At 42.6% G+C, this 12,802-nt stretch overlaps 1 protein-coding gene across 1 annotated transcript; it reads right to left on the bottom strand.

Annotated features, from left to right (window-relative positions):
* Positions 1-10,368: 10,368 nt before the first annotated feature.
* Positions 10,369-12,012, bottom strand: LOC138870585 (uncharacterized). Its single transcript, XM_070148406.1, has 2 exons — positions 11,386-12,012; positions 10,369-11,316 (listed from the first exon to the last, which is right to left on the bottom strand). Exons 1-2 carry the CDS (start codon positions 12,010-12,012, stop codon positions 10,369-10,371), a joined length of 1,575 nt encoding a protein of 524 aa, XP_070004507.1.
* Positions 12,013-12,802: the final 790 nt, after the last annotated feature.

Here is a 12,802-nt window from a genome sequence, read left to right as displayed (position 1 = left end):
GTTGCTGAATCCCTCATTTTTCTGTTTTGATTTTAATTCCAGGTACATTTTCTGAACTTTACTTGATGAAAGTCTCAGTATGAAGATGGAAATGAGAGGTTAAGGGAGGGCAGCAGATTTACCAGAGTTTTGTTTACTTTTTTTTATTGTTTGTGATTTAGATCACATGAATCATTGTGCATTCTAGCTGGTTTCCATTTGAATGGTGAAGTTCCTATAGATGTATTTGGTTTGAGACTATTGGAATGTTATGTAAAGGACTCAATCAAATTATTATATTCCAAATGTGTTTGAGCCTTAAATGAAGTACGTAGGTGTGCTTGGTAGTGTTCTCATACTTGAATTGGTGCTAACGAGACTAAAAGGAAAATGATTAATATTTGGTATGCTGTTAGAGGATTTTGTGGGGGTATTGAAACATAATAGTGTTGTTTGGAAATGAGATTGATTAGCTGATGTAGCATCAAAACATTAAATTGATAGTCTAGGTACTGTCAATATTGAAAGAACTTGACTGAGCATATTTGATTGTTTTAAAGTCTTGGATATTTGATCTTTTAAGTTTTGTTGATGAGAAGTCTAAATAAGGTTAAATTCCCATGTTAGCACTGTAAGCTGATTCAAGGCTTTAAAAATTAAGAGCCATGTGCCGCGTAGTCTCTCAAGAATTGAGTTCTAATTGTTTTCAAATCATGGAGTTACTAAAGCCTCTTGTAATTATCCATTGGTCCGTCAAAGGGTGATTTCAAATTGTTGCGTCTGTTAGTTCAGCATCAATTCCCGTTAATTCGGCCCCTGCTTGCATGCTGTAAGGACTCGATAATGAGTCCAGTTCGTTGCAGCCGCATGTGATTTGAAATTGGGCTCACCTTGGGCCCAAATGCGTGGAAATAGGATCTGGATCCTTTTGACGCCATTTCAGCCCCGTTTTCTGATCATTAGTCCATATTAACTAAGGCCCATTCGCCTAAGTTGAACAAATCCCCCATCTCGTAATGTTCAATTAGTCATATTCTTAAATAATTTCAAGAGTTGCTATTAAATAGAAAATAGTGTGTGGCCCTTGTGTTTAATTTAGAGACCTCTTGATTAGAATAAATCGAGGTGCGCCGTGCCAAACAAAAATGACAAGTGCATGGCCTTCGTATGATTAATTTTATTTTGATCCTTAGAGTTCGAGGTGTGCCATTTAGCGAATTTTCCATGGTCCTCGCAAAGTTAAAGCGCATAGTTGCTTTAGGCGCCCTATGTCAATAATTTACCTTTCTAAACTCGGGTGCGCATTTCATGTGACCCAAATCAAATCTTAAAACGTTGAATAAAATAGTTTTAGGACTGCGGGTGCATTTCATGTCGCACGATCCGAAGACGTGTTTTAAACGACTTTCAATCTTCCTTAGAATGATTAAAAATGGTTAATAAGTTAACAATGCACCATAGGCTCAAACATGTGATTAATCATATAATTAGGCCATTGTAATAGTTGAGCGACCGTGCTAGAACCACGTAACTTGGGAATGCCTAACACCTTCTCCCGGGTTAACAGAATTCCTTACTCGGATTTCTGGTTCGCGGACTATTGAACAGAGTCAACCCTTTCCTCGATTCGGGATTCAACCGGTGACTTGGGACACCATAAATATCCCCAGTGGCAACTCTGAATCTTTTAATAATAATCTCATTTCGATTGTCCTTTAATTGGAAAAACTCTCTTATACTTATACCCTTTACGGGGTGTAGGTCAAAAGGAGGTGTGACACTTACTGTTATAAAGTAATGTCTTTTGGTCTCAAAAATGCTGGTGCAACGTATCAAAGATTGGTAACCAAAATATTCCAAGAACATTTAGGAAAGACTATGAAGGTCTAAATAGATGATATGCACGTCAAAACTCAACATTCAGGGGACCATATATCGCACTTGTCTGACACGTTTCAGATCTTGCGAAAATTCAATATGAAACTAAATCCTGAGAAATGTGCATTCGGCGTTTCATCAGGAAAGTTTTTGGGTTTTCTTGTTTCTAACCGTGGTATTGAAGTAAATCCCTTGCAGATTAAAGTCATTGAAGAAATCTCTGACATGCTTACGAGTAAAAAAGAAGTGCAAAGGTTGACAGGAAGAATTGCAGCCTTAGGGAGATTTATTTCCAAATCATCAAAAAAGTGTTTTAAATTCTTTTTAGCTCTTAAAAAGCAAGATCAGTTCGAATGGACTGAGGAGTGTCAACAAGCACTCAAAAACTTGAAGACATACCTGTCAAATCCGATGTTGCTCGCAAAACCAAAGGTTGGGGAAAAATTGCTGGTTTATCTTGCTGTCTCCGAAGTAACCGTAAGTGCTGTTTTAGTTCGTGAAGACTAAGGTAAACAATCTCCAATTTATTATATCAGCAAATCATTATTATATGAGGAGACGCATTATCCTCAATTAGAAAAGCTTTCACTTGCACTAATCATGGCATCTAGAAAACTAAGGCCTTATTTTCAATGTCACCCTATTGCCATAGTAACTGCTTATCTTTTACGCAATATATTACACAAGCATGAGTTGTCAGGTAGGTTAGCCAAATGGGCTATAGAATTAAGCGAATATGACATCACATACCAGCCTAGAACCGCGATAAAATCTCAAGTGTTAGCAGATTTTGCGGCTAATTTTAGCCAATGAATGCAATTAAAAGCAGAAAAAGAATTACAGGTGTTCAACGGATCTAATCCAGGAATTTGGACCTTATTTACTGATGGCTCATCTAATGTAAAGGAGGCAGGCTTAGGAATTATTTTGGTACCACCTACGGGTGAAACCATTCGACAAGCCATTAAATGTCATTCTATAACTAACAATGAGGTAGAGTATGAAGCTGTGATTGCAGGTTTAGAACTGGCACTAGAACTCGACATTAATCAGATTGTAATCAAAAGCGATTCGCAGCTTGTAGTTAACCAAATGCTGGGGACTTAAACAACTAGGGAAGCATGAATGCAACAGTATTTAGAGAAGGTACGGGATTTGATTAGGCAATTTCAAACCTGGAAGGTCGCGCAAATACAAAGAGATGAAAATGTCGAGGCAGATGCCCTAGCCAATCTCGCATCTGCGACAGACGTGGCAAACAATGAAAATGGTTCCATAATTCATTTGTTTCATTCAGTACTCGATCTAGACAAAAATGAGGTAACTTTTAATAACTTAACCTGGGATTGGAGGAACGAGATTGTTGCTTTTTTGCAGTATGATACCGTCCCTGAAGATAAGAAAAAAGCTCACGCGCTTCGAAAAAAGGCTGCTCGATATTGTTTAAAGCAAGGCAATCTTTATCGAAAAATGTTCGGTGGTGCCTTAGCAAGATGCCTCGAGCCTTCTCAGACGGAATATGTAATGAGAGAAATACACGAGGGGCATTGTGGGAATCACACTGGAGGAAGATCACTGGTAAGAACCATGATTAGGGCAGGTTATTATTGGCCTAAAATGGAAGAAGAAGCGGAAAATTTCGTGGCTAAATGTGATAAATGCCAAAGATACGGTAATAACATGCATAGACCAGCAGAGTTGTTACATCCAGTCATTGCATTGTGGCCTTTTATGAAATGGGAGATGGATATCGTGGGTTCACTACCACAAGCAAAAGGACATGTAAAATTCTTACTTGTACTCACTGATTATTTTACTAAATGGGTGGAAGCAGGAGCATTCAAACAGGTGTAAGAAAAAGAGGTCAGAGATTTCATTTGGAGAAATATCATATGTCGATTCGGTGTACCAAAGAAAATCGTGTGTGATAATGGCCCACAATTTATAGGCACACAAATCACAAAATATTTTCAAAGTTGGCAAATCAAAAGGATTACATCTATGCCTTATCGTCCGGTGGGTAACGGACAAGCTGAATCAACAAATAAAGTTATTGTTAACAATTTGAAGAAGCGATTAGAAGAAGCTAAAGGCAATGGCCAGAATTATTACCTAGTGTTTTATGGGCATACCGCACGACAATGAAAACAAGCACGGGAGAAACACCATTCCCATTAGTATATAGAGCTGAAGCTTTAATTCCAGTTGAAATAGGGGAGCCAAGCGTGAGGTATACGCAAACGTCAGAAGAATCCAATGAAGAAGAAATGCGCATAAACCTTGATTTACTTGAAGGAAAAAAGGAAGCTGCACTAATAAGAATGGCAGCACAAAAGCAAGTCATGGAACGATACTACAATCGAAGAGCACGATTAAGATACTTCAAGATTGAGGACTTCGTACTCAAGAAAGTTTTTCAATCCATGAAGGCGGCCAATGCGGGTAAATTAAGTCCAACCTAGGAAGGACCTTAAAAGATTCATGGTATTATAGGGAAAGGAGCATATGAGCTGGAAACAATGGATGACAAGATATTACCTTCACATTGGAATGTCGTTCACCTGAAGAGATACTATTTCTAAGGAGTACCCACGGTCAGGTATCCTCAATTTAAAATTCTATTTTTGAATTATTAAAATTTTACTAACGATTTTAGATGATAGGCAAAAAGCTATCCCGTACTAAATGATGAATCATGACCTGCAAGGCACGTGGAATAAATTAAAATTTTCGGTCTAGGGTTACACCTATTCTGATAGAAATTGATACGGGTTAAGCAGTCTTCATCTATTATCATACCTCCGGAGTCCCGTATGTTTTATTCCTTTACAAGAAAAGGATCAAGTAAGAGAAGTAATCAAGTGATCGAGACTTCATACTTCAAAGCTCAAACACTTGAGGACCTATATAATATACATGGACATATGTATAAAGAATGCAAAGAAGATTAGGAGATAATCAAAGTTCAAGCCTGAAAAATTTATTCATTGAATGAGTCAAGTGCAGAGCAAAGTTACGAGCTAAGATCAAAGTTACAAGCTAAGGCTAAAGAAAAACCTTATCATAGTTAGGTTAAAGGCAATGTACTGAAACGGGTTATAAATAAAAACCTGTATGTTATTTTCTTTTTTGAAATCTGTTGTAAGGAAAACAATTACGAAAAAGTTATAGAAGTTACTTAAATACATGTAAGGTAGAAATTGACAAAGTTAACTTGTCGAGGTTATTCCAAAAAATATGTGTATTCCTATTTCTTTTATCGTATATTAACACCATTATGAAGTTGAGACGTCTTCTTCATTAAGTGTCGGATATAAAGCCCTCTTTTATAAAATTCATGATTGATTTAAAACATTCATGTAATTAAGAAAGCATTTTACTAAATAAAAGTGCAAATTATCGAATAAGTCTTTAAATATAAAGGCAAGACAGAAGTTCAAAAATAGCTACGAAAACTTCTTAATATTAAAAAGTTTAGACTAAGTATGAACTTAGTCATAAACTAAGAGTTGCTTATACAAAATACCCCGAAAAAGGTCTGGGGACTTAATCTTTTCAAACCCTAAAAAAAGACCAAAGGTTGCAACCACATTCCACCAAAGAAAAAGAAAAAAAAAGTCACACATCATTGACTTGTCGTTGAGGAGTTGAAGAAGGAACCAAAGCATGGTCTTCAGCAGCAGCAGGCTCAATTTGACTTGAAGGAATTGGGGTACCCATATCATCTTCAACATCTCCAGAAACTTCAGCCAGGGGAGAAGGAAAGTTTTGGCTCTGCTGAGTCTTTTCAATAGTCTCTTTGATTTCGGCTAACTCAAATTCCAAGTTAAAATTCTCCTGGCTAACTTCAACTAGGGTATCATGGCGAGAATTTAAAAACGTCCAACTTACTTCAATTGTTGTTTTATCTTCAAGAATCTCGTAATCTCTTTCCCAGTCAGCAATTTCATTTTTTAGCTTCTCATTCTCAGCCAAGGCAGAATCATAAGAAGTTTGAAGAGAAGCATGTGAACTTTTTAAGGAACGAACTTTATCAGAAGATACCCGGAGGTCTTCTTGAGTTTGAGTCAGGGTCTGCACGAGTTCACCAGCATATGTTTCTTTCTTACCTAAGAGAGCCTTCAACTCTCTGATCTCTTCACTTGCTTTGGAGAATTGCTCGGAAAAAGAGGTTTCAAGAAGATTCTTATCTTTACCTACTTGATTTGATGAAGCCTTTTCAACCGCCAACTCTGAAGTTAAAACCCTTACATGTTGCTCTAAGGTACATTTACTCTTTTCTAATATTTTCATGTCGATTTGAAGACTTTCAAACTGTTCCTTCCAATTATCCGCCTCCACTTGGTAGTTAGCGCTAATTGCTCTGAGAGGGAAACCCTCTTCATCATCTCCGTGCCAATTAGATTGACCTAAAAAAAGGGAAAGATGAGAACCCTGAAATAAAAAAAGGTAAAGTAAAGTTTGAAAAAGGAGTACCTTTAAAGAAGCATGCACTATAACGTTCATCAAAGTCAAGGAACTGTGGCCATCAAGTTTAGATCTTTCAACTGCACCAATCAAAGGTTTCAACCACACATCAGCTCGACCTTATTTCCTCAAAAGGTTACCCTCAGCAGGAACTTCAATGGTAACTTGCCTCATAGCTTCACCTCTACTTGAGGAACCAACCTCGGTATGATGGATAGTTGAAGTAGGAACTGAAGAAGGAGGAAATGTAGAAGGAGTAAAAATAGCCTGGGGAGTAGAAACAACCCGGGGAGGAGCAGCAACAGTAACAGTCACGACTGGCAAAGAGGGTATCAAAGGAACAGGTGTAAAAAAAGAAGCAGGGGGTGATGCATCAGAAATTGGCCCAAAACTTTCACTACCAAACCCGCTGGCAAAAAATTGTTCAGCAGAAACATGAGCAATAGCGAGAGTATCATCATCAGAAATCACCAACGAGGCATCAACAGGCTCGGTGGAAGGAATAGAATGAGGGGGAGATTCTTCATCATCTGAAATAATTCTTCTTCTAGCCCTTGGCCTTTTTATCAAAGAGCCCTCATCTTGTTCTTCTTCCTCCCCCGAGTCTTGATCAACAGAAGCTTTCCTTTTTGATGAAGAACCCAAAATTATCTCTTGGGCCATTTCCATAGAAATTCTGGAAGCTGCAACGGCCTCAGCACTTACGCCTCGAAGTTATTCATAATTCCCACTTTAATAAGGTCCACTTCCCAAATATTCTATTGATGAATAAATGGCAAGTGAGGGGACTATCTGTATTGGAAAAAATTAAGTTTATATATGGAATTCATTATAAGGTGACATGTCATGACAAATGCATCCCTTCCAGAAGTCGGGGTTTGTTGCACGTATTAGCTCTAGAATTACTACGGTTATCCGAGTAGTAGATACCATCAAACAAACTATAACTGATTTAATGAGCCATTCGCAGTTTCACAGTCTGAATTTGTTCATACTTACTGTTACGCGGCGCCTTCCTGAGATTCCTTGGAAGGGCGACGTAAGGCTAAGCAACTGATGTCAGTGCAGTTGCTGTCCGCCAACTGAGGTCCCCTCCGTACGCTAGACTAGATTGTCAGTGCCGTACGGGAAAACCAATGTCAAGAGAAATTGAGAGAACAGGAATGAGAATTGAGAATGAAAGAAAGCTTGATTGCATTAATGAAAGCTATTACAGAAAGGAAATGCGGTGTCGAGGGGGAGAGACACCAGTACAGAGAATTGTTTGCTTGCTAGAAAGTTTTGATTGTTTGGTCCCCCTTAATAATGCTTAAAAAAAATAATCCAAAGCTACAAGACTAGACTTGATTAAGCTAGAGAAACATAATGAAATTACATGGAATAAAACTACTCTATATTTACAATGAAAAAGACTTAGTTTGCTATAAGGCAGAAAACATGGCCGTTGTCGGCAGCATAGTCTTTGGCATCAGGATCTGCGCGCGCGGCATTGTCTGCGCGCGCGGCGCTGTTGGCATCTGCCTGCGGTTGGGCGCTGGCGAGGGATATCGGTGGGGCGACAGAGGCACATGCGCGCTTGTCACTTGGCGCGACCAAGACCACGGGGCCGTCCGTGGCGCTAGGCATTGGAAGGCTTGCTAGGACGCCACGGGGCGCGCCCAAGGGGTCATGGGGCACGGCTGGAAAGCCGCCCATGACATTCTCCCCCACCTGAGTTGGCGACGTCCTCGGCGCCTTACTTGCAAGATAATCTTCAATTAGGCTCTTGTAGGCTTTGAGGTTTGTTCCCCTCTCCCAAGTGTTCTCCTCTGTATCACAGCCCTGCCATTTCACCAAGAACTCCTGGTGATCTTTCCTTGAGGCATGAATCACTCTATCATCAAGGATAGCTTCAACACGCCTTTTCCCGGTTGAATTGGGCCCTCGAATACTGGGTATTGTGAGCTGGCTCCTTGAAGGATCCTCTGTATCTTCCCGAAAAGGTTTCAGGAGGCTGACATGAAAAACAGGATGAATTTTCCACCAAGCTGGGGTATCCACCCGGTATGCAACTTTCCCAATACGCCTTTCAATGGACAAGGGTCCAATATATTTTTGCAATAAGCGAGGGTCATGGACCCCTGCAAATAAGTAACGTTTTGGAATTTTGACCATCACTTTGTCTCCTACTTGGTATTCAACAAAGCGACGATTCTGATCAGCATGCCTCTTCATCCGCTTTTGAGCCTTGACAAGATAGCTCCGCACTATCTCCAAATTTTGCTTCCACTCTTTAGAGAAGCTAGCAGCTCGAGGAGATTTAGACATATTTGGTGCATTGACGGTGTGTGGGAGTAGCGGTTGCTGTCCGGTAACAATTTCAAAAGCGCTTTTGTTTGTACTAGAGCTCTTTTGTGAATTGAAACACAGTTGAGCAGCATCCAGAAGCTTCACCCAATTCTTCTGCGATCCGGTTACAAAATGACGCAAATATTCCTCCAACATACCATTGAACCGCTCCGTCTGGCCATCAGATTGCGGATGAAAACTTGAGCTGTGATTCAGCTTCGACCCAAGACACTTAAAGAGTTGGGTCCAAAAGTTGCTAGTGAAGCGTGAGTCACGATCACTAACAATATCTTTGGGTAGGCCCCAATATTTGACGACATGAGAGAAGAAGAGTCGAGCTGTATCTTCTGCTGATATATATTGTGGGGCAGCAATAAAGGTAGCATATTTGGAAAACCGATCTACCACAACCAAGATAGTTGTTAGATCCCCGACCTTGGGCAATCCGGTGATGAAATCCAGGGAAACACTTTCCCAAGGTCTCTTTGGGACAGCTAGTGGTTCCAAAAGTCCCGCCTGTGTTAAGCGGTCTGACTTGTCCTTCTGGCATACTAGACAAGTCTTCACATACTGAGCAACGTCATCGGCCATTTGAGGCCAATAATATGCACGGCGAAGTAACGCCATGGTGCGTTCTTCACCGGGATGGCCGGCCCACAGAGTATCATGACATTCCGCTAGAAGAGTCCTTCGTAGATCTCCTCCTTTAGGAACATAAAGTCGGTTCCCTTTCACTTTCAGAAAACCATCTTCCATGTAGAACTGGCGAGTCTTGCCTTGTCCTACCAAATCAACCAAATACTGTGAAGCAGGATCTCTGATGAGTAGATCTTGTATCTGGTCCTTGATGGAGGTGGCTACCTCGCTCCCCCTTAGGGTGGCGAGTAAGCACACTGATGCTAGATCAGCTCTCCGACTGAGCGCATCAGCAACATGATTGGTCTTCCCACTTCGGTATTCCAGGTTGAAGTGGAATTCAGCTAGGAGTTCCTGCCACCTGGCCTGTCGACCATTCAACTTCGGCTGGGTCATGAAATGGCTAACAGCTGTGTTGTCTGTCTTGACCACGAACGGGGTCCCCAGCAGATAGTGCCTCCAGAGGCACAAGCAGTGGACGACAGCCAATAATTCTTTCTCATGGGCGGCATAACGCCGCTCTACATCTTTCAGCTTCCGACTTTCATACGCTACAGGATGCCCTTCTTGTAGCAAGACTCCACTGAGGGCATAGTCAGATCCATTTGTTTGTACTTCGAATGGTTTGGCCAGATCAGGAAGGGCCAAGACGGGGCTACTAGACATAGCCGATTTCAATGCGTTGAAGGCCTCTGCTCGCTTGGGTCCCCATTCCCTAGGCGTGACCTTCTTGAGGAGTTCTGTCAGTGGTACTGCAATGAGGGAGTAGTTTTTCACAAATCGCCGATAGAAATTGCATAGACCAAGGAACACCCTCAAGGCGTGGATATCCTTAGGCGGCGGCCAATCTGTGATTGCCTTAATCTTCTGCTGGTTCATCTTGATTCGCCCTTCCTCGATGACATGTCCGAGGAAGTCAATTTGCTTTTGAGCAAAGAAGGACTTAGATAGCTTCACATATAGTTCATGCTCCCGCAATCGAGCTAGGACCTTCCGCAAGTGCATCAGGTGTTCCTCCAATGTTTGTCTATATACCACAATGTCATCCAAGTAGACCACCACTAATTCATCAATGTACTCTCAGAAGACTTGGTTCATCAAAGTGCAAAACGTAGATGGGGCGTTAGTCAAGCCGAATGGCATAACTAGGAAATCATACGACCCATATCTTGTCACATAGATCGTCTTGTACTCATCGCCCTCTGCAATCCGAACTTGCCAATAACCCGTCTTTAGGTTTATTTTGGTGAACACCGTTGCACCACCTAGTCTATCGAACAAGTCTGCCATTAGCGGAATAGGGTATTTATTCTTCACAATAATTTTGTTTAGAGCCCGATAGTCCATACAGAGCCGTAAACTACCATTATGTTTCTTTTGGAATAACACAAGAGACCCGTATAAGGATTTGGAGGGCACGATAATCCCTGTGTCTAGCATTTCCGTCAATTGTCTCCGAAGCTCGGTGAGTTCGGGTTGTGACATTCTATAAGGCGCCCGGGCGGGTGGCTTCGCGCCCGGCACCAGCTCAATTTCATGGTCCACAGTGCGCCTAGGCGGTAGTCGCTTTGGAATGTATTGTGGCATGACATCTTCAAACTCTAGTAGTAGCTCCTTCACGGGCTCAGGAATGGGACCCGAGGAGTGTTCTACATCTTCAATGCAGAGGGTTGCCAGGAACGTGGGTTCATGTATTTTGACCCCCTTCTTCAACTGCAAGGCCGAGATGTTTTCAACGGCCATTTTCATGGGCATGCATGGGATAGTGCAGGGCTTGGTCCCGTTTGCTCCCATCATCAGTAACATGTCAGCATACGGTACAGGCATGGTATTGGTTTGCCTCAGAAATTCAAATCCAACTATCAACTCGAAGTCATCTATGATCACCACGCGCAGGTTGAATTTTCCTTCATAAGGGCCAAGCTTTACTGGTACTTCTTTGGCTATTCCACCCACTAGCTGGGGAGATGCGTTGATAGCCTTGACACGGCCTCTACCTTTCCCAACAACTAGACCAAGGCGCTCCACCTGAGTCGAGGTTAAGTAGTTGTGGGTAGCACCCGTGTCTACCATGGCCCGAATGGGCTTGCCATTCACCTTCATCTCAACGAACATTAAGGTCCTCTCGTGCTTAAGAGGAGTCTCCTCATCCGCCTTCTTTTTCCCTTCTTTGGTGACTAGACATGGGTCCTTCTTCTTACGGATACCAGCACTAGTCTCTGCTAATGCCTCAGAAATGGAGCCAACAATTGCATTGAAGACACCTACTGGTTCAGTCTGATCCGCATCATCTGAGTCGTCATCAGTCCCATTATCAAAAGTCTTATGGGCGTTCATCTGTACATGTGGGCACTCATTGTTCCAATGTGGTTCGCCGCAATGACGACATCTCAAAGGAGGCTTCCTCCCCTGATCATTGTTGTTAGACGCAGCGCTGTTGCTGCTTGTGGAGGGAGCCTTAGGTTTGGTTGAGCCCTGATCTCCCCCACTTCTGCTAGGGCCACCATTGCTAGACTGGCCCACTTTGAATCCCGCTCGAGCAGGCGGCTGAGGCTTATCCTTCCGAGCTTCAATTTGATAGTCCCCAAGGCATTCAGCTGCTTGGATCGCCTTGGGCAGGGTATCTACCCGTTGTCTTTGTAGCTCCATACGGGCATAAGGTTTCAACCCTTCTAGGAAAGTGAAGAGCTTGTCTTTGTACCCTATGTCGCGTATGCTTAGCATGAGCGTGGAGCCGCACGTAGTCCCGCACAGATTTGGTCTGACGGAGCTCCCGTAGCTTTCTCCTTGAATTGTATTCAACATTTTCGGGGAAGAATTGTAGGCGGATGGCTGCCTTCAGTTCTGCCCATGTTTCGAGAGCATCTTCACCGGCCTTGATGGCTTCGTATTTCACCCGCCACCAGAGTTTAGCATCACCCTGAAGATACATGGCAGCAGTTGCTACCTTCTTGGCTTCTTCTAGGCCCCCAACAGCATCAAAATATTGTTCGACATCAAAAATGAAGTTCTCCACTTCCTTGGCATTCCTAGCTCCACTGTATGGCTTTGGCTCAGGAATTTTCAATTTTTGTGTCGCGGAGGTGGGGTTTGCAGCGCCCCCGACCTGGTTTCCACCGCCTCGCAGTAGGCCCTGTAAGGCAGCATTGACAACATTGAGCTTGTCTGTCAAGTCGTCAATAGTTTGTTGCATGGCAGTCACCCTATCTGCCTCTTGTGCCCTGTAAGCTAAATCCTCGGCACGCTCCTGTTGGAGTCCCTCGAATTTGCCAAAAATTTCGGCTGCCTCTGTGGCTGCCGTTTGCCGATCTCCCTCGGAGTCACGACTGATGTTTTCTATGTCAACTTCGGCCTGGAGCACCCTGCGGTCCAGGTCATCCAACCTTTGCCCTAGGCTGGTTCTTAGTTCAGGCACCGTATCCATGATGGGCAGTAATCCGTCAACCGTCTGTTCAAGGGCCGCAATGCGGTCCCCATGATTCACCATGGTCAGAAATGGTGGTAATGGCAATGC

The sequence above is a fragment of the Nicotiana sylvestris genome, chromosome 6 (assembly GCF_000393655.2).
Source record: "Nicotiana sylvestris chromosome 6, ASM39365v2, whole genome shotgun sequence".
In the NCBI taxonomy this organism is placed as follows: Eukaryota; Viridiplantae; Streptophyta; class Magnoliopsida; order Solanales; family Solanaceae; genus Nicotiana; species Nicotiana sylvestris.
The sequence above is the reverse complement of the archived record's forward strand: the minus strand, read 5'-3'. Positions and strand labels throughout refer to the sequence as shown.

Coding starts and splice junctions, on each gene's coding strand:
- LOC138870585 (XM_070148406.1), bottom strand. CDS start 12,012: ATGCTAAGCATACGCGACATAGGGTACAAAGACAAGCTCTTCACTTTC. Junction 11,317..11,385: donor TAATGTTCGTTGAGATGAAG/GTGAATGGCAAG, acceptor ACCTCGACTCAG/GTGGAGCGCCTTGGTCTAGT.